At 57.8% G+C, this 24,381-nt stretch overlaps 1 protein-coding gene across 6 annotated transcripts in view; it reads right to left on the reverse strand.

Moving 5' to 3' along the window:
• Positions 1-21,878: 21,878 nt before the first annotated feature.
• The window catches only part of MAD1L1 (mitotic arrest deficient 1 like 1), a 311,419-nt gene continuing 308,916 nt past the window's right edge, over positions 21,879-24,381 (reverse strand). For 5 of the 6 annotated variants that reach the window (XM_059155782.1, XM_059155781.1, XM_059155784.1 and 2 more), the window contains one exon: positions 21,879-22,351. In XM_059155782.1, the coding sequence (XP_059011765.1) occupies positions 22,193-22,351 (159 nt within the window). In that variant the 3' untranslated portion in view covers positions 21,879-22,192. The remainder of the gene's footprint in view (positions 22,352-24,381) is intronic. The other variant, XM_059155783.1, reaches the window with a different exon arrangement.

A 24,381-nucleotide genomic window follows, 5' to 3' on the forward strand; every position in this document is an offset into this window, starting at 1 on the left:
CCCTGCTCAGGCAGGAGCCGCTGGTCCCTTGTGAGATGTGGTGTGGGATTCCAGGAAGGAAACAGCTTCCTCTTCTCTGGGGTTACCCCCGCCCCAGAAAGAGGGAGTGAGTCTGGGGTCTGAGAAACGCAGCAGCAAATAAGCATAGTTACTGAGCACTTTCGACCTACCGGGGACGTTCTCCAAATTTCGCAAGTACGGACACAGGTAACCCAACCCGATGTGCTCGCCGGGGGTGATGCTGGCAGCAATTAGTACCTGGCTGGACCCCAGCGTCGACATCCAGACTGGCGAGTGCCAGTCAGATCTGGGCTCTGAAGGGAGGCCCCACTGACCCACTTTGCATACGAGGAACTGAACCTGGAGACATTTATTTTACACCGTGCCTCAGATCACACGATGTCCGTGGGGTGATCCAGACTCCCTCCTAAATCTGGAGAGTGGTCTGGGAGTGGACAGCCCACATGCTGCAGGGGTATGCCCTGGTGGTGAGCTCCGGTGCCCAGCTGGGAGGACGGCCATCCTCTGTCCCTGCAGGAAGCTGGAGGGACGGTCCTTGGCCGCCTGTGGGACACTTGTACACAGAGCCGAGGACTCTAGGGTGTTCTCGGCCTTGAGGGAGGGGAGGCCGGCTCTCCAGGCTCAGACCCTGCCATGCTGTCCTCTGCCCCCTCAGCTTCCCAGCTGCTTCTCGGCACCACTGACACTGGAGACGGGGATGTGCTCAGGCTGGGGTCCAGGGGTGGGGGGGCCTGAAGCTCACTGCTGAGAACGGACGTCCAGACCCGTGACTCTGCTTGTGCTCTCCCAGTGCTGGGATTGCCAGCGGAGTCACGGCAGGCCAGAATTAGCTCGGTCCCCTTGACCAGGGCCTCAGGGGCTGCCACCCACATTTCTGAGAGTAGGACGAGAATTGACATCATCCCATCACCACCAGACAGGGCTCTTGGGGACATGGTGGGAACAGGTGAGGGTCACCTGCCAGCCTTGACCCCCTGTGTGCCACTCTCCCGTGTTTCTCCTGTGTTTCAGGCAGGCTGGTGACCGGGCTCGGCCAGCCAGAACGTTCCATCCCTCTGGTAGGGCTGTGCCCAGCATGTGACACCTGAGATGCCCATTTCTGTCCCCGGTTTGGAATCAGGACGTGAACGGCAGCAGCGAGCGGGGAAGGGCGGCTGTGAACGTGGTTCCCCTGCGCTCTGCTGAGCTCCTTCTTGTAAACACATCCTCAGATTTTAGAAAACCGAATCGTCTTCAGAGGTAGAAGTTAGGCAATGGCTTTGTTTTCTTGATGCATTCTTTAGTTTTAAAACAGAAACAGGCCAGAGTGCCTGGGTGGCTCAGTGGGTTAAAGCCTTTGCCTTTGGCTCAGGTCATGATCTCAGGGTCCTGGGATCGAGTCCTGCAACAGGCTCTCTGCTCAGCAGGGAGCCTCCTTCTCCCTCTCTTTCCCTCTGTCTGCCTCTGCCTACTTGTGATCTCTGTCAAATAAATAAATAAAATCTTAAAAAAAAAAAAAAAACGGGCCTTGGAAAAGGAATAGTTTTGATGTTTAAAAATCACGTTCCATCAACTATCTCGCTCATAAGCCAAGACTTGCTCTCTCCTGAACCATGATACGATGCTTGTGGTTCGCTCTGACCCACCCGGTGATAGGTGCCCTAATAAGACTTTGCAGGTACCAAATGGGGAGCATAGTCCGGAATATCCAGGAGGCTCAGTGTGATGGTGTGATCACCGATCCTGAAGAGCAGGGACCTTGTCCCTCTGGGGCTGGAGCTGTGACGGCAGGAGAAGGTCAGACAGGGAGGAAGGACCCGTCTCGCCACTGCCGGGCTCCGAGGGTGGAGGCCACCCGCTGGGGGCCGAGGGTGGGGGTCCCTGGAAGCTGGAAAGCCCAGGACACATCTTCTCTCCCGGAGGCTCCCCAAGAGCTCCAGCCCTGCTGCCACCTTGGTTTCAGCCGGTGAGGCCTCACGGGGACTCCCAGCCTCCCCCATGGTCAGCGGGCGTTACTCGAGCCACTGTGGCAGGGAGGACTTGTGACAGGGCCCCAGCCGCCCCTGCTTCCCCAGGCGCACTCCTCAGCAGGGGAGTGAGGCTGGCGGGAGGCGCTCACATGCACAGAAAGCCCTAAGGACCCCATAGGGTCATGAACTTGCTTTCCAGCTAGCTGTGGGCTGCGGTGTTGGGCTGCATGGGGCCAAGCGTCAGCGGGAGGCAGCTCTCCCCATGAACATTGCTCTTGGCAGGGGATGTGGTGGGAACGTGCCTACGGGAAGCCTGCGTGGGTGACCTGGTTGGGGTGGCCGTCACTGAGCGCCATGCCTCGGGGCAGGGGGGTCACCCCACAGACATGCAACCGCACACAGGCTCAGGGCCCCAAGTCCCAGATGGATGTGTGGGGGGCTGGCTCTTCCTGGAGGCTCTGGGGAGACCCCGTCGTGGCCACGCCCCAGCTGGTGCCTGCGCACACCCCATCTCCACCTTCACCCTCCCGTGTGGTCCCTGCCATGTGTCTGTGTCCCGATGTCCCCTGCTTGCAAGGACGCCAGCCAGACTGGGCAGAGCCTCCCCCAGCAACCTCATCTTGACTTGGTCATGTCCTCATGTCCCGAATCCGGTCACTTTCACAGGCACTGGGAGTTAGCACTCTAATGTCCTTTTTTGGGGAAGGTGGTGGGGGCACACAACTCAACCCGGCGTCCCTGAGATACTCTGTCTGCCCCGGTGGCCATGGCTCTGGCCTGCTCCTCCTGCGTCCTGGACAGCGTGGGCCAAGGAGTACCTGCCTCTGGCCAGACCTGACCATGCACCTCCTCGAGCAAAGTCGCCTGGTTCTGGTGACCTCCTTCGGGCGGGGACCCCATCACCTCCAAGGAGAGCAGCACTGACTCCAAAGTTCTCCAGTTTCTATCCCCGAGACCTTTGGCCTCTCTGACTCCACGCTGTCATTATCTGAAATAGGCTCCTTTCCCACGATGCCCCATCCCAGAAACAGGATTTGTGTTGGAAGACTTCTTTTTAAAAAATTAAGGTCTTGGTTTACAGATGGTAAAATCCAGTTTCTCTGCGGTACAATCATAAGAATTTGGCAAATGCTCAGAGCCGTGCAAACACCCCTCGTAGCTCCCTGCCCTCCGCACCCCACCCCCGGCGCCCTGCCGGCCTCTCAGCTCCCGGGGGGTCTGCCTTCCCTGCCCAGAGCTGGGCATCGCTCCCTCCGACTCAGGTGACGAGCGGGCTGCAGGTCTGGCTTCTCGGGTCAGCATGATGTTTTGGGGATTAACCCCGGGTGGTTGGAGGAGCTGCTGGCTCACCCGCTCGCCGGCTGCAGGACATCTGGGTTTTCTGGGTGTTTTGAGATGGACAGTAAAGCCACGTGAATGGAGTTTCTGATTTTCTGTGCTTAAGCCTTTCCAGCAAACACTTAGAGCCGTTCGTCTATTTGCCTTGCCCTGAGGGCGATGTGCTCATTCTCCACATACTTATTTGCTGCCCACGATCCTCCTTGGAGACACGTATGTTGAGATATTTAACCCCTTTTTAAAAAAAAAATTCGCTTTTCTTACGGCTGAGTTTGGAGACGTCTTTGCCGAGGACAGGAGCGTCAACGGGTCTGCGACTGGCGCGTTTCCTCCGCGCCTGGGAGGGCCTTTTCCTTCTCCTGCTTCATCCCGATTTCAGCCAATTCACCCACAGTCTCTCGTTCGGAGTGTGGGCTTGTGCTCAATTCTGAGATCGCCAAGGTTTTCTCTCATGTTTTCTCCTAAAAGTGTTCGTTTTCGGTTTGGTATTTGGGTCTGTGATCCGTTTTTTGTTTTGTTTTGTTCTGTTTTTTTAACTTTCTGCGTAGAGTGGGAGAGTAGATCGAGACTTGGGGAATTCATGTGTTTCACCAAGTCTGAGAAGTCTGGGCCACGATTTCTCCAAGTCTTGTTTGGGTGCCGACTTCCCCTCGCCTCCTGGGGCCTCGCTGGCAGAATGTTATTCCGCGTGGTGCTGCCGCTCGGGCTCTGGGGGCCCCGTTCCCTTCCCCGGCTTTGTTTCTTCCGTCTGTCCTTCAGAGCCCTGATTCTCCGGATCCTTCTGGGGGCCCCGCCCCCCGCCTCCGCTCTGCTCCTGGGACCGAATCCCCAATGCTTCCTCCCGGATGCTGTGCTGTTTCAGAGACAACATTTCGTTTGGGTATTTTCCAGTTTGTTTCTCTGCAGAGAAATTCTATCCTCCTGTTCACTTCAAGACTGTTGACCTTAAGCTCAGAAGGATGATCCGGAAGTATTGGCCAGATTTTCCGGAGTCGAGGAATTCTGGATCACGCCGTGCGCGTCTTAGCCTCTCCGTCCGCTGGATACTCCAGAGAACGCTGCTTTCTTCTTGGGGCTTTAGCCAGTGGTTAGACCCAGACCTCAGGTTCCGGTTCCTTCTGAGGCGGCGGTTCCAATACCGCACAGCTTCCAAAGTTGGGTCTATCTGGTGCGTGGGCCGCTGCGAGCTCAGTTTGGGATTTGGGAGGCAGCCCCGTCCCCGGGCGTCTGTGGAACAGCTCGGGCATGAGGCAGGACTAACGCTGGTTACACACAGAATCAGGCTGTGCCCCCAGAAGCCATTCTCCCCACTGATTTCCAGAAGCCCCTTCGCCCCGTGCTACGCCGACACAGACGCATCTCTGCTCAGCTGACCATCCTGTCCTGTCTTCGAGAACGGGATCGCTCCCATGCCAGGCCCTCACCAGCAGCTCACCCCAGGTCCTGGTAATGGGGAGGCCAAGGCTCTGGCTCTTCTGGACCCTTTGGTCTTGCCTGCAAGTTCTAAGGTGGGTCTGTCCAAGTCCTACAAACATCCCATGTGTGCTCCCTGTGAGTGACCACCTTGTGGCGGTGCCGGGCCTCTAGAACACGTGCCCTTCTCTGTTCCGGGCGTGTTATTACGGACAGATGGGACGCTTTCTTTCCTTTCACCTGTTGGGATCTGTTGAGATGACCAAAGATTTTCATCCTTTGCTCTGTTACCGGGGAGAAGTGCACAAGCCCGTCCGTGCTGAAGCACCCTCTCAGCCCCCGGGACCAAGGAAAGGGGTAACGACACGTTATGTGGATGTTTAACGTGTCCGAGGGGGGTCGGCTATAAGAAACACCTCCGGGATTTGCGTCTGTGTTTACCAGAGGCGGCCCGCGCGTCCGTCCTTCTTGCCGTCCTGCTGGGGGTGGCCATGAAGGTTTTCTGATCATCACAGAAATAGCTCAGGAATGTTCCCTTTTGTTCTCTTTTCCAGACGACTCTGAGTAAGATGGGAATCACCTTCGGCCTTGAATCAGCCTCGCTAGAACCTGCCCGTAAAAAGGGCTGAGCCGGGTGCCTGGGTGGCTCAGTGGGTTAAAGCCTCTGCCTTCAGCTCAGGTCACTATCCCAGGGTCCTGGGATCGAGTCCCACATCGGGCTCTCTGCTCCGCAGGGAGCCTGCTTCCTCCCCCACCCCCCCCACCTCTCTGCCTGCCTCTCTGCCTATTTGTGATTTCTCTCTGTCAAATAAATAAAAATTAAAAAAAAAAAAAAAAAGGGCTGAGCCTTGGTTTTTCCTGTTATGGGAAGATTTCTAAATCCCCAAGGAAGTTTTCGTTGCGGTTACCACTCCGCTCGGGCTGGGCCTTTGTATTTTTCTGGGAACCTGTCTGTTTCGTGGATGTGTTCACAGGCCCAGCAGAACTCCCTCATTAACTTTCAAATGTATCCGGTCACCTGTGGCTGCGTCTGCTTTTCCAATCCTCGAACTCTTATTGCTGCTTTCTATTAGAAAATCGATCGGTCTTGCCCAACGTCTGCCAGCCCCGCTTCGTCCGCTCAAAAATCCAACTTTATGTCTGCCCGTCCCCCGCCTCACACCGTCACCGGCCAGTTCATTCATTTCTGGTTTCAGTTTTCTGTTTCTCCCTCCGTGTTCTGCGTTGTTGCTAACTTTTAAAGTTAGATATTAAATGCATTACTTTTTAGTTGTTTTTAAATTTTTTTTCAAAGATTTTGTTTATTTGACCATAAAGTAGGCAGAGGCAGGCAGAGAGAGAGAGGGAGAAGTAGGCTCCCTGCTGAGCAGAGAGCCCGATGCGGGGCTGGATCCCAGGACCCTGAGTTCATGACCTGAGCTGAAAGCAGAGGCTTAACCCACTGAGCCACCCAGGGGCCCCTTTAGTTGATTTTATCCCCACATATCCATTTATGATTATAAATTACCCTCCAAACACCACATGGTATTTCATTATCCTTTTTAATGGTATTTTCATTGTTATTTAATCTTAAAAAAAAAATTTTTTTAAGATTGTTTTTGTCAAGGAGAGCGTGAGTGGGGGAGGAGCAGAGGGCGAGAATCTCAAGGAACCATCCACGACCCTGAGCCGAAATCAAGAGTTGGGTGCCTGACTGAGTACCCCAACCAGGTGACCCGAGTCATAAGTACTTTTTAAAATTTCTTACTCTTGAGTCACTAGAAGTGTATGTTTAAGTTCCCAGATTGAGGTTTTAGGGTGTCTTTCATTGTTACAGATCCCGAGTCTGTTTGTGCTGGGATCAGAGAGCGCCTTGTCTACACCGCTGGCCCGCCTGCCCGTGGAGAGCGGAATCAGGGCAATCGCTTTAGTTGTACCCACCAGCAGATCATCTCCCATCACTGCGAGGGGAGCACCCCAAGCCCCTCCCAGATCAATTGCGTCGCTTCCATTACCCAAATCCTTAAAATCTTTCCCAACGTGCATGGGTCTGTTCTGTCGCGGATGAAGGGGCTCGGACGTCACCTGTGTGGGGGTCTGTGCCTCGCTCTGGAGCAAGATCCGAGTTACTCTGTACTTCCTGAAGCGGAAACTTAACTCTTCCTGTTCCTGGCAAAGCTTTTTGCATCTTGATTACAATGTTCGTCTCCTTTTGACTTTCGGTCTCTCGCCGGAGGGAAGTCTTGGGCGGGTCTCCCCCAAGTCTCCGGTGCAGGAGCGCATGGTCTAGCTCACCTGTGTGCTCTGCTCGGAACACGATGTTTCTGCTGGACATTCAGACGCATTTCTGCCGTTTTCTCTCACTCCACGCTTTGTCCTTGTCACGCTTGTCTGCAGATTCTGTCTTTTCACTCTCTGATTCCGAGGCTTTCCCCCTCTTCCTTCCTTCCTCCCGTCTTTCCCTCCTCCATCAGTTTGCCCATCAAATGTGTCTTTTTTGGGTTATTCTTAGAAATGCACACCTGATCCAACGGAACATAAAATTAACCAATACTGCCCCTGTCCCCAGATACCATTTGAGAACGTCGGGATGCTTCTGGAATTCAGCCCCCCAGGCTCTCGTGCCCTCCCTGTGGCTGCATCCGACTGGTTGTTCGGGGTTTCCCGCCCTCAAGATGGATGTCGCCGCGGTGGCATGTTGCCCGTGTCCCGCAGCCTCAGGCCCGGAGGACCCGCACGTGTTGACGCAGACCTCCAGACGTCCGCGTAGGGACTGCTCTCCTTTCCCACCAGTCCTCCAGCCTCCAGCCCTCCCAGAATCCTGCATCTGCTGCACGTTTGAAGGACAGTTTTGTTGGGCGTCCGATTCCACTGTGTCTCGTAACAGTTATGTTCCCTCTGAGCTTGGAGCCCGACGCCCTTCGGCTTCTCTGCATCTCTGCACAGGTCCCAGGAAGTGGCTCCCGTTTGTCCCCAAGGGAGCATGGGTGGATGTGGCCCCCTCCTGCATGGCTCTGAAGACACCATCCTGGGGTCCCACCTCCTCCTTCCGGAAACGGCCATCTGTCCTCGGCTCTGGGACACTCTCAGCCACGACCCCCTTCAGAGGCGCCTCCCCACTGCCCTGGGCTTCTCTGTCTGGGGCACTGACCTGACACCCAGCCTCGGTCCACTGCTGGGGAGGGGGGCGGGGGGGGGGCTCCTCCTTCTGCAGCTGCCCTTCCTCTCTGCCTTGCCCCTGCCCTGCACGCTGGTGTCTTCTCCAGGCTCCTTCCCCCTCCGCCAGCTGTCTCAGCTCCCCTCAGCTGCATTTGTGGTTTAATCTTTCTAAGGAGTTAAAATGTTTTGCGTGTGTGTATTGGTCCTATTTTGTTCCTTTCTTACCCAGGTTTTATATTCTCTCACGTTGCATCTTTAAACATGTTTGTTTTACAGCCTGCTTTTGCAAAGTCCAAAGTCCAGTGTTTACCGCGTTCCATTCATTATCTGGGGAGATCATCTGCGTGTTGCCTTGCTTTCTTGTAGGTTTTGTGATTTACGAAAACATTTCCTATGTATGTGTGTTTTACATAAATCTATAAATAATTTTGCTCAACCTTGACCCTGGAAATTCTCTGAGATCTGGGCTGAGAAATGTGCGTTTGCTTCGGGCAGACACCCAGCACACTACGGGATCACTTCCAATTAGAATTCTTACCTTGCCCTTTTCGGAGTCATGCAAAGAGCATAAAATTCGGTGTGTAAACCCGTATCAGCACTGACCGGTGCCACAGATTCCCAAAGGAATTTTTAAAACACCCAGACTTTCCTCCGGACTCAAGGTGAGACCATTTCCTCCTTAAGAATGGGGGCATTTTCTCCTTCACTGTTTGGTGAGGGTGCAGCAGGTCCGAGTACTGGTGTGAGGCTGGGGTCTCTGGCCCCACCCACCTGCATCCCAGGGGTGTGGGGGGGAGCTGGGAGCCCCCCCACCCAACCCAGGGCACAGAATAGCGGGTAGCCAGCTTTGCCCTTGGGCACTGCAGCTGAGACCCTCCCCCAGCTCCTGGCCTCAGGTCTCAGGTTTCCCTTGTCATTCAGACTCCCAGTCCTGGTCTCTCCCTGGCAGGGGTCTACCTACTGGGGGAGGGGGACAGGGGGCAAACAACCCCAGGACCTTGGGTCCTGCACTTCTCCGACTTTGGCTCACAGCAGGGCACTTGTGAGATGAGCTTGCTGGGTCCCCCCAGAGTTTCTGATTCAAACCTCAGAGTATGGTCCCAGGTTCTCAGGTGACGTCCCCCAAGTCCCCCCAGGACAGTGCTCCCTCAAGCATACCGCACACAGGGGTGGGCACAGCAGCGGGTTTCAGTGAAGCCGCCCTCACTGCCTCAGAAGTGGGGTGCCAACAGGGGCACCCCAAGAATCATCCAGGTAGCTGACTGAGACGCACACTCTACCTGCCATTTGTGCTAATACAGGCTGCCGGGAGCCAGCCTTAGCGTCTACAGAGCCTACTAATAATGTGGTTTTTTAATGAATTCCATGTTTCATTTATTTCTTCTCCCTAGTTTCCTTTTAGGTATGTTTGATGTCTGAGTTCTTGGCTTTCATTATTTCTCATTAAATGATGGGAATGTGGGGTCCTGTTTCCCTCTGGTGTTCTGGCGGAATCCCCCGTTCTCAATACCTGACATTCTCTCTAACCTTACAGAGTTTAAGGGGTGTTTTATTTCCTTTTCGAATGGATTAGTTTAGGAGAATATTTTATGAGTCTAGTCATAAAATGCTTATTAATTACAAGTTATGTTGCATCGCCGTTTGGGGATATGGTATCATAAATATTGATTTTTGTTGTTGTGTTTTGAGATACTGTCAATCTTCCTAAATGTTATACAGGACTTAAAAGGTATGTTCTCTGATTGAATGAGAAACAGTAGGAACATATTTGTGTCTTAAGTAAATCCTGGTAATTATGGCACTCAGAGTTCCTCCAACTTTTCTTGTGTTTGCTTCCTGGATGGAGTTGTGCTGTGTCCCCAGCTCGGTGCCTGGAAGTTTCCAGATAGCAGTACAGGTGGGGGCAGCTGAGGGGGCTGGGGGGGCATTCAGAGAGGAAGCCCAGGGGGTAGAGGTGGGTTAGGCTGCTGCCCACGGAGCCTCTCCAGCTCTGCCCAGACCGGTTCGTGTTTGTGGGCACCCTCGCTTGCCCCCGCCCCTCCCTGCCCAGCGGAGCACCCCCACGCCTCCCGGCCTGGATCTGTACTCTGAGCCCCAGGGTGCCCTCTGGGTCATCCCGCCTCGGTGCACACTTCCTGCCCGCCCCACTTAAACGCCGTGTAGTTTCTCTCCGATTAGATCTGGATCAAAACTCGAGAAATGAGACCGAATAAACCCGAAGCCACAGGACAGAGCTCATCCAAACAGTGGGGCTGTGCAGGGTGAGAAAAGCAGCCACAGAAAAATCTGCAAAACCAAATCTGGTTCTTTGAAAAGCTCTGTGGAATGAACACATCTTTAGCTCATGGATGAGGAGGGGGAATCAAACATCACCGGTCTCACCGCAATAGAAGGTCCGAGGGACTGTTTCCCATGAGCCCCTGCCTCCTGCAACCCGGGGACCATGGTCCACGAGCGGCGCAAACCACCAGAACTCGCTCAGAGAGCAACCCTGCGTCTAGTGAGGCGCGAGCCTCCAGTCCCGGCACATCCCCTGCACACGGCGATCAGAGGGGTGACCGCACGCGGCGCAGGAGGATAGCACGCTGACAACGCCAACATCTGCTGAAGACCTACGAGAAATGAGATTTTCAGAATGTGCCTCGGTCACACAGACCCAACCCCCTTTTTGAAAAGTAGCAAGTTGAATCCAGAAACGTCTGGCCAGGATGGGGCACTGTGACCAGTAGGGCTGGTTCCAGGAATGAAATGTTGGTTCAACATTAAAAACAAGAAAACCCCAGTGGAATTTGCCACATCCACGAAGGAGAGAAGCCGCGGGAGGACCTCACCAGGTGCAGAGGAGCCACAAGTGTTCGTAATAAATACTCCGAAAATCACGGGCTGGACGGGGCTGGAGTCTAACAAGGCTTCAAGCTACCGGGGAGCGTCCGTGCTGGGAGGCTGCACACCTGCCCCCTTTGCAAACAGAAGGGGACACCAGCATCTGCGCCCCTGGGGAGCACGGAGCCGTTCATCCCGCCCAATGGTCTGAAGAAGGAAAAGGGAGAAAGACTGCATTTGAACAAGTAAATCATCTTTACCTGCAGACACGACTGGCGTGCACCATGAATGCAAAAGGATCTACGAACCACCAGGACCATGAGTTTGTGCAAGCTCAGGAACATCTGACTTTGGGACTCAAAGCGGCAGGGAGGGAGGAGGTCCACAGAGGGAGGAGTCACAAGCCATGGGACAAAATGCAAAGCCCAGGAACAAGCCCCTCCCCCCCATAAGGTGCCATGGCCATGACCTGGGCGCTTGGAATCCTGAGGCTGGGGTGGGGGGGTCACTTGCAGCTGTGGGTCTAGAATGACTGGATGTTCCCGGGGAAGAGGGCGCCTTCCCCTCTCACCGGCCGTGAACTCAGTCTGAGATGGACCCCACAGCCCAGCATGAACACTCATAACGTCCAGCTTCCAGGAGGAAACCTACAATGTCTGCAAACCAGGAGGCCATGAACAGTCTCCACTACCACGTGAATCCACGGACCCTCACAGCATGACGGACTGCGCTTAACTACAACGAGAAACTTGCGCTCGTCCAGAAGTTTGCAAGCCCGCAATCTGGAACGCGGACGGACGTCTGACAAAACGTGTGCGTCCCGGATCGTGTGGAGGAGTCCCCCCACATCGGTAAGGGAAAGGGAAATAACCCGATTTAAAAGCAGGCAGAACCCCTCTTGACGTCTGGCCACACGCACATGGGGGCTCCGCGTCCCCACCCCATCCTTGCAGCAAACGCGGAGCTGAGCAAACAGCACCAGCAACGCGCAGATCCGGCCGAGAAGCGAGGTCCCCGCGGGAGACAGAGAATCACAACTCACCGGGGCGTGGGCAGGTCCTCAGCTTGCGGCGGACACCTGGGCGCGAGGGGCTGACGGCAGAGGTGGCGTGGTGACGCTTGGGGTCCCGTTCTGGGGACCGCAGTCCCGTGAGAGCCTCATCTCCACGAGTCCTACCTGGTTCTCCCCTTAAGTATGGAAGAAAGGCCGCTTCCTGCTTCCTGCTTCCTGCCTCCTGCTTCCTGCCAGCAGAGGGAAGAGGTCCCGCCAGATCAGCCAAATCCTGTCCCAACTCGTCTGCCTGGGACCAGCCGTTAGCCAGAGCCCACCTGGCCTGGGGGGGAGGGGTTCGCAGGTAGATGGAGCCACCTGGCTCTGGGGGTGGGGTGAGGTTTGCAGACGCACTGGCTAAAAGAGGCTGCCTGTGACCAGCACAGTCGAAGACCGTCAGCCTCCTTACGGGGCGGGAAAACACAAATCAAAACCTCAAGGAGATACTGCTCAGGAGGGTGGCTGAGGAGCAGGACGGATGCCACGCGTCCCCAGGACAGGGAGTCCCCAGGACACGGAGTCCCCAGGACGCTTGTTGTCCGCAGAGTAGGGGTGGCCGGACCCTTCTGGCCGCAGTTGGGGACGCTAACTGAGGCCGAATACAGGTTCCCTGGACTTGGTGGTGCCAGGCACGCCCCCTGCAGAAACGCCCAGAACACTCGCCCGAAGGAGGGGACCCGAGGTCTCTGCGGGGTCCCGACCTTGAAGGGCAGCATGAGAAACCTCCCCAGCTCCTGCCCACGAGAGAATGGACGAGTCACTGCTTGCCCCTACGGCGGGGTTCTTTGTGGTAGTGACAGTGGGCGAACCCAGGTTCGCCACGCGCCGGCCCCCGCAGCCCAGCAGACACTACGGCTCACGGGAGCCCAGGCAGTGCTCCGGGCTCCGAGACACGGCCTCTAGCCAGGGCACAAGGACAGTAGGTCTAAAAACACAATGTATATCCTTTCTGCTAGAAAACGCCAACCACCATCTGAGCCGTCCGTGAGTCAGCCACGGGCCACCGGCCATGGGGACAAATGCAATAGTAACAAAATTGCTGGAACACTGGGGATCAGCGAGGGTGACCCAGGACACCAAGGGAACAGGTGCCGTTGGAAAGATGGTGCTGGCCGGCAGGTTCCTCACGCTCTCACGGGGCGAACCCGGCTGGGATCTTCCCACTGCCCCCAGGTGAGGGACGGGGTAAGTGTCCGGAGGTCACGATCCCTCCACTTCCGCGGGTGGCATCATCCCAGTGACACCGTCTGCTCCCGCCACCGTGGCACATCGCGACGAAGCTGGTGGAAACAGAAGGGTGAGGGCTGCTTGCAGGAAGATGATTTGGAAGGGGACGAGGGAAGTTTCTGGAATGTCCTGAGCACAGTTGGGGCTTGGGTGGCACACGTGTACTGATTTGTCACTGAAGGCTTTTCCATCTCGTGTGTTCGTTTTGCTTCGAGGGGAACCAAACCCCAGCATCCGGGGGGCATTCCAGTTGGCCTCCCAGATGCGAAGCTGCCCGGGATTCCTTTGAGATGCGTTAGTAAGAGGGACGGACAGACACGTGATAAAGCATTCATGCGAGGGGAGGCTTGTTTGTGTTTCCTGTCCAAGTCCTTCGGCTCCGCTAGATGTTCCTCTGTCACAAGAAGCTCGGGGGAATGAAAGTTGCTCGGGGCATCGTGGTTGGCGGGGTCCCGGGCACGACATTGAGGAAAAGGAGCCAGACACGGGCGAGCTCACACCGTGGAACTTTGTTTACAGAAAGTCCAGGAGCAGCCCAGCTTCTGCAAGGGTCGGGCTCCCAGGATGTTTTGTGCTGGGGGTCCCTTACGATGTATGCATTTTACTAGTATTTTTAAGCTTCAGTAAGAATTTACACCATGGAAACGCTTGGGTAAACAGGGATGGACCCGGAGGTCTTCACCCCGGGCAAAGGCTCCAGCTGCCCACGGCCCCCGCGGTCGTCACCCTGAGGCCGTATGCGCGATCTCTTTGACATAGCACCCCTGAGTCCTCACAAGAAGCCGGAAGCCTCCCCTGACATCCCAGGGCCGCTGTCCTCGTGGGGCGGGTCGCCTGTAATTGAGACGGCTCTGTGGGGACGCCGTGGCTGCTGGGGAGGAGCGGAGCCCGACGCAGACCTGCCCGCCGGCAGGAGCCTGATTTATGAGGGCGTGGGCGGAGGAGGGCCACTCGGGAAAGAGGACGCCCCGTGGCGAACGCCGCCGAGACAATTAGTTATTCGTGTGGAAAAAATGAAATTGGATTTCTGTCTCTCGCCATAAATAACAGTCAGTGGTAGAAGACAGTGCGGGCTCGTCTTTGCCACCTCCCCGGGTCGGGGAGAGACGCGGGGCCGGCCGGGCGCAGGAGAGACTCGTACAGGGAACTGCATTAACATCGAGAACTCTGTTCATCGAAAAAGGACATAAAGAGGAGAAAAGCGGGTCGTATAGTGGGAGGAGCCGTGTCGGGGGATCCACCCGCGGAGGGGGGGTGGGGCGGAGCGCGTCCAGAGCCACAGGAAGGCCACGTGGAGGCACGCAGCCCGCACACGAGTGGCACATCGGCGGGAAGAGCATCTCCCGGAGGGCGTGTGGGGCCCAGTGAGCCGCCGGCTCACCCCTCGGGGGCCTGGGCTGCCGTGAGGCCGTGGGCGCGGCTCGGGGTGCGCGGGGAGGGCGGGGGTGGGGGGCTGGCGCCCTGGGGAATAACAGGGCTTTCTCTCCCAGGACCTGGCATTCTGCTCCTCATTAAACCCTAAGGAAACGGTCAGTCCTGAGCCCAAGGAGACTCACTCTGGGTCATCCTGGGCCCACGTCCACGCGGCAGGTGAAGGGACACATGCGAGCTCAGAGCGTCCCCACGGGGGCGTCCGGCCCAGAGGTGGAAGGGCATAAGCACAGGGCTCGGACGCTAGAGGCATCACACGGGTGGGTCCCACGCCGCGAGCGCGAGAGCAAGCTGAGTCATGTGCTGTTTCCCGTGTGTGTGACCCCAGCAGGAGGCCGTGGGGAGCTGGGGGGGGCAGAGGTGTGGTCGCGGACCTGGAAGCCCTCCAGCTCCACGTGGTGGTGTTGGGAGGGTCCCATCGCGGCCCACGGTGCACCCCAGATGACACCGTCTCACCCAACAGGTTCCCCTAGGACACGACTGAATTAATGAAGAACAGAAGCAGAGCGTTTCTTACGCCCAAGCATCACGAACAACTCCGGGCCCGATCAGTGAGTCATGCTTCCTGCTGCTCGCGGGACGGGCTTCCAACAACATCTGCGCTCACTCATACCGCCTTAGTGCCTTGCACCAGGGCTTGCCATCCGGGGGCTCTCGGCGTCCTCGAGCCTTCTGCTGGCTGGACCGCGTCTTCGAGGAAGAGCCTTGAGCAGGTGCGGCCTTCCCTTTCCTTCTCCGCCAAGTGCACCCACTCCGACGTGGGGACCGCGGCTCCCATCCGTCTGTGTCGGGCCGCACTGCCATTCAGAGTCCCGGTTTGAAGGGCGGACACCTGCCGCTCACCTGTTTCCTCTGGAGGGAGTCCCCGTTCCAGCCCAGATGCCCTGGAGGTTCGTCTGACACTCACCTGGGGGTTCCTTCAGCTGGGAAGTGGGGTCAGGGGTCCCTCCGCCCACCTGTCCTCTTTCCCCTCACATAGACCCTGCCCAGTGCGCCTTCCCTGGCCTCCCGTCCCTAGACTTTGTCCCGAGTCATAGTCACAGGTTAGAAACGCAGCCCCAGGAGCCCTTGCTGGGCCCAGTGTGGTCGGAGCCCATGCTCAGAGGGACACCGTGTCCCACGCAATGACCTATGTGACATCATGTCCCCTCTTGAACCCGGGGCTGGGGATGAAGACACAGGGGACGGGCACTGTCACTGAGAAGCAAGCTCCGCCCTGGGCCTCTGCCCAGGTGGTCGCCGCCCAGATGAGCTGTCACGGGAACCCCCTCCCCTCCTAGCGGGATCGCCGTCTCTAGGGGAGAGGAGTGTCTCTGCTCTCTGCATGGTGTCTGATACTGCTTATCTGATACATCTATTAACCGTATTTCCCTAAATATTTAAACACTTGCACAATTAATGAATCCCAACCAGAAAAATTAACCAATAAAATTTCCCAGATATTTAGATATTGATTATAAACTTTCATCAAATGCTTCTAAATGTTTAATTAAAATCGCTAGCTAAATATATCAGATTTGTTTCAATCGCTATAACCGCCCTCACAACCAGGACCAACCTACGTGCTAAGGGCAGAGTGTCTTTGTCTTCCCCAAATTCTCATGCTGAGGGCGGGACCCCCAGCGTGACTAGAGACCCTCCAGGAGGTGGTGATGGTGGTGACCGGGCCGTGGGGCTTGTGTCCAGATGAGACAAAGGGGACGCTGAAGAGCTCTCTCTGGCCTCGGTGAGGACACCACCGTTGGCCCGAGGCCCCCCGCCAGCATAGAGATATGGGAACGTGATTGTGTGCTTTTGTGAAAAGGCTGCGCCCCGCCAGGAGTGTGGTCCCGTTGGCAGGGTGTCTCTCAGTGCGAGAAAAGCCTTATGTATGGTTTCTGACCCACCAGCTGCCCGCGGTGCCTCTTCTCTGCTGTTCTCACGCCTTTCCATGGGTGCGGGGACTTTCCAGAAACACAGAAAGGACATGCCCTCCAGCGGCCTCGCCAACACGATCTGGGTTCTTCTCAAACTCACGTCTTCCCTGTGTCCACCCCAGTGAAGCCGGCCGGGGGGCCGGTCCATCCCCATCGGGGGCCGCCGCCTGCAACCAGCTGCGGGAACCTGGGTGGTGCTCCCGCTCCAAGCAGTGCTCACACCACCCGCGGACCCATGGCACCTCCTTGTCCTGGACAAGTAGCATCCCCAGGAGGTGGGGGACCCTCTTCCTCCTCGGGATAGCCCTGTGGCTGGTGTTCTGCAGATGCAGCTTTGCCACACATGTGTGCACACACACTCAAGGGGAACGGTCCGCAGGCACCGTGACAAGTTTCTAGGTGGTGGAGTGACATCTGAGACTTTCCTAGACTTTCCAAATGTCTTCCAAAGACCGGCGTGAATCAGAACAAAATATTCCCAGACAGGTTTGTTTCTTAGGCAGGAAACACCACCGCTGCCTCCAGCCAGGGATGTGGGGGCAAGGGTCCTGCTCCCCGAGCCTGGCTCATTACGCAGCGGCCAGCCATAGGGACCCGGACCCCCAGGCCAGGCCAGTCACACACAGGCCAGCCCCGAAGCGGTTAAGAGGCGCCACCAATGCAAATCAGGTTTAATTAATCCTTTTCATCAGTTGCAAATATACCTTCTGAACCCTATTAAAAACATGAATATGCAAATGCAGACCTTTTTAAATTCTCATTTTCAAGGACTTGGTGTTGGGGTTTGATTAGTGAATTCCGTTAACAGCCTGTAAACCTGGTGCAAAATTTAATTTCCATTTTAAGTTAAAAAAAAAAAAAGAAAAAAGTCATGAAGGCTGTTGGTAATTGAGCTAATTACGGTGTTATACTAACGAGACCACACAGGGAGCCCCGGCAGGTGGAGGGGGCAGCAGCCGGACAGGTCCCAGTGGCTCCTGGCGCCCTCTGGGCGGGCCCCCAGCTGTCAGTCTATTTTCTGGATGTGGAGACTGAGGCTCACCGTGGGGAGGAGGCTGGGAGTCCTCCAGGCCACCATATGGCAGCTGGGCTCCAGGGGAGGAGGGTCCTAGAGGGACTGAACCTGCCTTGAGTCACCCTGCTAGGGCCCTGGTCTGTGGGGGATGCCGCTCACCGCTTCCTGGCTCTGCTGAGTCCCCATGAACTCCAGGGTGACCTGCTGGGACATCCCCTTGTCTTATTAATTAAAGACAAAGACAGTCTGACCCATGTTGCGAGCACAGGAAGCCTGGAGGGGCCCGTGGTGCGAGACCCGGTCCTGTCCCCATGGAAGCAGGCGATGAGCACAAAAGACAACACTGGGTTGCCCAGACGTAGTGCACTGTAACACGAACATCTCCTTAATTATTCATGAGGATCACACATTGAAGTGACATTTTGGAATCATTGTGACAGTGTGACCTCACTTCACCTTAACCTCCTCTTTCCAGACCCCCATCTCCCAATACATCATGTTCCAAGGTCCTGGGGCTTGAATTTGCGGAACACAACTCAGCCCCTCACGGGCATGGATTGATTAGGCGAGACGTGGGGATGGCAAGATGTGATGGGACCGGCGGGTCTGAGGAGTCCGGGTCTCAGAAAGAGTGACAGTTAGAAACCACCCCCAAACCACCACTCATTCTCCAAAAGGTACATTTGGGGAGTCTGGAGCTGAGCATGGGGCTGGGACCAGAAGCCCAAGAGGAAGGTTTATGAGCAAGACGGACTTGTTAATTTCAGTCTGGGACTTAGTTCCTCTTTTGTTTGTCTTGTTTTGGCTTTTGTTCGTTTTTTTAACAGAATGACCCAAATGGCTCAGAACTATGACAGTTCTGAGAAATGCTGTCAATTTTAATTTAAAATGAGACTCGGGTGTTTTTGTACATTATTGTTTTCAATAAAACTTCCTAAGTGTTTTAGGAAGAAAAACAGCGTAGCCCCAGTGAAATGCATCAGTAGATGCTTCCACAGAAAACCTCCAAGATGAGTCCCTGAGAACAAGGAAGTTTTAGAAGCCATGGCTACTGCGCCAACCCCACCCGCCGTGCTGATCCAGCCTACTTCCCTGTGTCCGCACGTTAGATGTGCCGTCCGTCCACGTATCTGAAGGGTTTGGCCGGGCTGAAGGGTGGCTCTGTGTGCGTTGAAAATCTGTTCAGTAAGACGAGTGGCAGCTGCACTCGGACCCATGCTCCATCACCAGCCCCTGTGCTGTGTGACTTTGGGCAAAGCTCTGCTCCTCTTTGGTCTGGAGCAGGACAAGAGGCCATTGAGCAGAGCCATGCACATGTGAGCATGTGCATATACATGGCACACACAGCACATAGCCACGCACATGCAAAGGCACACACATACAGGCGTGCATGGACACACAGTCCCCCACGTCCACATGCCTGGACCTTGCTTGGCCCTGGTGTCCTGGTGACGTTTAACCATGAGGGAAACAGTCCAAGGCAGACCCAGGAGCTGGGGTCTTGCAGAACATGGCTGGGAGGGCTGGGCATGTAACCCAGGACAGGTCCCTGCTCTTTCTGGACCCAGTGTCGCTGCAGGGTGGGGAAGAACTCCCAGGTGGGAGGGAGCTTTGTCAATTAGGAGGTTTCCAGGCTTTGCAGCCTCTGGTCAAATGTGGATTCCCATCGGGTTGGTCCAGGCAGGCCCAGAGAACCTGCACCTCTAACAGCCCCCAGGGCTGCTGGTGTGGTCCCCACGCCATGGCTGAGGGAGACTGGGTGCCAGTGGGGGTGGGGGTCCCGCAGAGACCCCAGCAGGCGGCGCTGTCCTCCCTGGAGCCTCCAAGGAGCTGGAAGGGGCCCTGTCGCTCTCAAATCCTGTTACATCCTGCCAATTAGAGTTTATCGCTGTGGCACTAATCCCTTAAAATTAGTCATTAGCGGCTTAAGAACCATTTAGCGTCGGGTGCCCACTAATGAGTTGGCAGAAGTGGGGATCTGCCAGAAAGAGCCAGAACTTTCGTGGCCTGGTGGCTGGGACCTGGCTAGGACCACGCCGTGAGCTGTCTGTGCCTCCCCGGCTCCCCGGGTGGGTGGCTCCACGGGGCCTGGACCAACTCCAGCAGCAGGTGCCTGAGCCAACCTGGGGCTGGGGGTGTCGGCGGGAAGTGTGCTCCCCATCAAACCCGGGAGCGCGGGCCTTGGAGGGAAGGGAAAACCCTGCCATCAAACAGTGACGGTCCACTGCCGGCCAGCCCTGTGTTGGCGCTGGGCGGGCAGGCTGGGCCCCAGTGGGCTCTGCAGCTGGAAGGGGCCTTGGAGACCCTCTTTCTGTGGAGGGAGGAAGTTAGGGGCTGTGGCCGGGATGAGGCCCATGTCTGGGCATCTGGACCCAAGCCAAAATGCGCCTGGTGCCCACCCTGCAGCCAAGGCTCCGCCAAGCTGAGACCTAGCGGGCACCCTAACTGGAGAGGTGACAAGAGCCTTGGGGAATGGGTTAGGGATCCTGGACAGAGATGGCAGTGGAGTCCTGCAGTCAGGGGCTGCTGCCTCCTGGCATGTCTGGCGTTGGGCAGGTGGTGGCCATGGGACCATGTGTCCTATGGCCAGTGGGAGGAGGGACTGTGGCCCAATGCAGCCAATTCCTCAGCCCTGATGCAAAGCTTTCCAGAACATTCCTCTCTTGCCCAGGTTGGTGTTGTAACCAATAGTACCCACTTGGTGGGGCATCCCAAGGGGCCCCTGGGCCTTGGTGCTCACCACTCCCTTGGCTGTCTGCTGGGCAGAGGTAAAGTTTCTGTCCTATCTCTCGGCCTATCCCTTGAGGTCCCAGCTGCTGCCAGGGCCTAGCTGGACCCCCCTCCTAAGCCATCTCAGTGAGCACTAGCCCCCTCCCACCACAGGGATGGTGCTGGTACGTACAGACTTGCTTGAGCAGAAGGGCTCCCACACCTCCCTGAAGGCTGCTGGTGGGCAGGATAAGACCCGGGGCTTGGCTCGGGCTGGCATGTCCCCCATGCCTAGAACAGAGCCCCGCACACAGTGGCTGCTCACAAAGATCTGAGGGGATGGGTCCACTCTGAAGCCGGGACCCCCAGGAGTCTTCTCCCCATGCCCCACGAGGAGCTGGTCCGGAGGTGCTGCTGGCTCCTGCTTGGGGAGCGGGGTTCTGAGTGTCGTCTGTGTGGCGGATGTGAGCATGCTGGGGGCTCGCAGCACGTGGTGCCAGGGCCACAGAGGTCACCTCGGGCTATGCAGGGCATGAAGTCCGCCACACTAGGCCAGAATCTCCATTCCAACAGGCTCATGGCCTGGAAGCCCCTTGACCACACCAGGCTTGTTCTCTCATCTGAAGAGTGGAAAGAGCCAAGGTCCCCCACTCCCCGGCTGTACTGTGATCAAAGGAGCCAGGGGGCTTGGGGGCCCAGCAGGAGAGCCTGGTGGACTTGCAGCTGACCTTGGTGGTGGCTCCGGGGCAGGCCTTGTCTCTGAGGCCCATGTCCACAGTCCAAGCTCCAAAGCTGAATGGCCCTGGTCTCCTTCAGCTTTGCTGCGTATGGGGACTTGGGGATGGGGGGGCAGGAGGCCAGGGCTGGGGGTCAGGATGTGCACCTAGAGGGGACACACAGGGCACGTGCCCCCTGGGCTCCAGGGAGTAGGTGGACCTAGTCTGGCCCCATCCCCTGCTGCCAGGGGCCTCAGAACCCACCACTTGGCAGCATTGGGGTGCTGAGGCTACTCCCCTGGCTTCTGCTGGGCTCAGATAGCGGGCTCAGTGCACAGCATGATTGTGTGCCTGTGGTGAGGCTGCCCGGCCACGGGCTGGCGCCACTGATGCAGAACCGGGGTGGCTGACGTCAGGACTCATTTTCCCCATGACTGCTGACAGGCCTGGCGTGCCGAGCTGTGCATGTCAATGAGGTGGGGCTCCGGCCTCCCACACCAGGCAATCCGTCTTCTGTACCCCCACCTCCTGTGCCGGGGGAGGGGGCGGACCCCACCCCAGGCCCCCCAGGCCTCCAGGCCCCCGGTTGGCGGGCCCCCTCTCACGCCCAGAGCTATGAGCACAGAGGCCGTAGTCCCTCCCAAACCTGCAGTGTGGTCCCCTTCCCAAGCAGGCAGCCCCTGTCGCTGGGCCCCAGACTGGCCTGCAGCAAACTGAGCCCTGGGTGCCCGGGTGTGCACACTGCTCGTCCCAAGGGCACTAGACCGAGGATGGGACTGTGGAAGGGCTGGACTCTTTTATGGGGGCCTGGGGTTTCAGAAGACCCCACCCCCATGACAGGCCTGGTGAGTCCCAACCGGGCTTCCACGGGCGGGTGCTTGAAGCCTCCTTCCTGGCCAGGATCTGAGGCCGCACACCAGTCCACATGATAGGCAGGTGGCTGGAGTCTGGAGTCCGGGAGGTGCTGTGGGCACTCGGCCCCATCTGAGCACCTGCTCCACTTCCTGTGCAGGCGATGGTGGCACCTGGGCTGCGACCCACTGCCCCCTGGTGTCCAGTGTCTGCCTTGGGGCCAAATGGAGGGTTGGCAGAGCGAGCCTGTCTGCTCAGACACACACAGCGAGACAGGCAGGGTGGCCAAGGAGCAAAATTTATTTCATGAGGAGCAGGGATGTCGGCCAGCAGCCCACACTGGGGAGGGGAGACCACACGGCCCCCAGGCCTCATCTGGACCTGCCACAGCGCACGTACTGGGGGTGGGGGAGGGTGGATTCCTCTGTCTCTCTGGCAGCTCGGCCACCCGCTGGCTCCAGGGGACACCCACAGGGCTCCTGGGAGGAGGGCCAGTGTGTGGCCCCGGAGCTGGACTGGGGGCGTCGGGGGAGTGGCTGCCTGCCTCCCCCGTGGAGCTGACTGGTCAGCTGCCGCCGGGCGTTGGGCGCAGGCTAGGCCACGGTCTGGCGGCTGAAGAGGTCGAGGGTGAGGGCACTGAGGAAGGCCGGGATGCTGTCTTGCCGCAGCAGGTGCAGCTCGATGAGCTCCTGCACAGAGCTCGAGAACGCCGTCTCCAGCAGCTGCATCTTGGCGCCCGACGGTCCCGTGGCCTGCGAGGGGAGGAGGGACACAGGGAGGACAGCGGTCAGCATGGTGGCGGCCTGGGGCTGCCCCTTCCCCTCCCCTCGGGCCCCCCCATGACAGGACAGGGAGCAGTGGAGACCCTGTCCTATGATGCCCCTGGAGGGTTACTGTAGGTGGGGGTCAGACAGGTGCAGCGCTGCCCCCATGCCCAGCAAGGCTGGGCGTCTCCCCCTTCGCAGTGGGTGGTGGTCTCACCCACGTTTGTGGGACCTACAAGACTGCTCCTCCCGGTTGTCCCATCCAGCCCTCCCCGTCCTCAGACCCCGGCGCAGGACAGCTGCCTGCATGTTCCCCAGCTATGCTGGAAGGCTGCGAAGCTCTCTGGGGGTGCCGACACCCCCTCCTGCAGCCCAGGGGATGCAGGCCAAGCCGGAACCTCATGCCCACGCAGGCACTGGCCACTGGGTGGGGCGCGGGGCTGCCTCTCGAGTTCACATTCCATCTCTTCCCCATCACACCATACTGGCCACAGAAGAGGGGGTTCCCACAGGCAGCACTGCTGGGATCGTAACCCCGCTCAGGTGGCCTTGCTGACAATACCCCTCTGGCTCAGTTTCCCCATCTGTGTAGTGAGGGAGCAGCAGTCTAGAGTCCTGCTGGCCTTTAGGAAGTGGCTGTCAGGGGGCTGGGGGGCCGGGCAGTCCCAGAGAACACAGGTGTGTGTGTGTGTGTGTGGTTCCAGCTTCAGGGCTGCAGAGGGTGTGGAAGAAGACAAGTCTGTCCCACGGTGACTGAGACCAGCCTCCAAATGCCTCAGCTCCAAGCACTGTGTGGGGCCCAGGGCAGGGCTCCCCAAAACCAGCTGGCCCTCATGTGCAACTGGGGAGAGACCAAGGCCCCGAGAGCTGCCCCCCCCCCCGGCCCCCAGGTCACGGGGCAGGTCTGGGCAGAGCTGGGCCTGGGCCACAACGCCAGCTCTCCGGGCCAGGTGCTCCCGGACACGGGGTAGAGGACAGCCAGGGATTCTGGGCCGGAGTGTGGACAGAGACCTCAGGGTGCCTGAGCACTTAGGCAGGGGATTCCCAGTGCCCGGGAGACTCCCAGAAGCAGGGAAGGCTGCCTGACCACGGACAGCACCCTGCCGGCTCTGCTGTGGGCCCCACCTGGCAGGGAGCTGAGCCTGGGGAGTAGGAGCGCCTGGGGCCGTCGCTAGCCCTCAGGAATGCCCCCTGGTGGCAGCAGGCTGGGGGGTGTCTGGGGGCTCCTGCCTGCCGGGTGGGCTGGGAGCACTGCCAAGGAAGGTGTGACTGTTTGCCAGACAGAACCCTGTATCCCTTCAACCCCGTTCAGCAAGGTGAGTGGCAACGGCGGGGTGGCATATGGGGTGTCAGGAGCTGAGTAGGGTCACTGGGGGGCAGCACCCCCAAAAGAACAACTTCCTTCCCACTCTGCACATGGAACCTGGGCAGCTCAGGGGTGGGCTGGGGACCACTGCCTGCCCTGAGGACCACGCTGCCCCCTGTCTGGAGAGTCCCCACTCTGGATGATGGAGGATCCCTCCTTCCTGGACAGCTCTCATGAGGAAAGCCTTCTCCCCTGGGAACCACCCCTGCCACGCCTGCTCCCTGCTGTGGATGCCTCGGGTCCTAGGCCTGGACCGGCCTGTGAGAGGGAGGTGCGCTCCCTCCGAGAGCCCAGAGCCGAAGAGGGCTCAGCTTGCCCTCTGCCAGTGCTCCCACGAGCCCGGAGTGTCCCCCAGTGCTCCCTGTACTGGTTTGCAGTGCAGACAGGCCTCTGCTCCCTCCTGAGACTGCTCCCCCCTCCCTGAGCAGCCAACCCTGTTCCCTTGTCCACTCCTACATTTAGCCTTGTCAGAGTTCAACACAAACCATTTTTAAACAAAAGTAAGAGAAACCACTCTGACCTTTTACCAAGAAAATCCTTTCATTTCTGCCTTCTGCTCAAATCTGGATTTCTTCCCCTAAATGTCACAGGGGCTGATTCTCTGCAGCTGTCGGGGGGAGAAGCCAACGCAGGGCAGGGGGGGAGGTGAGGG

Source organism: Mustela lutreola, chromosome 17 (genome assembly GCF_030435805.1).
Source record: "Mustela lutreola isolate mMusLut2 chromosome 17, mMusLut2.pri, whole genome shotgun sequence".
Lineage (NCBI taxonomy): Eukaryota > Metazoa > Chordata > Mammalia > Carnivora > Mustelidae > Mustela > Mustela lutreola.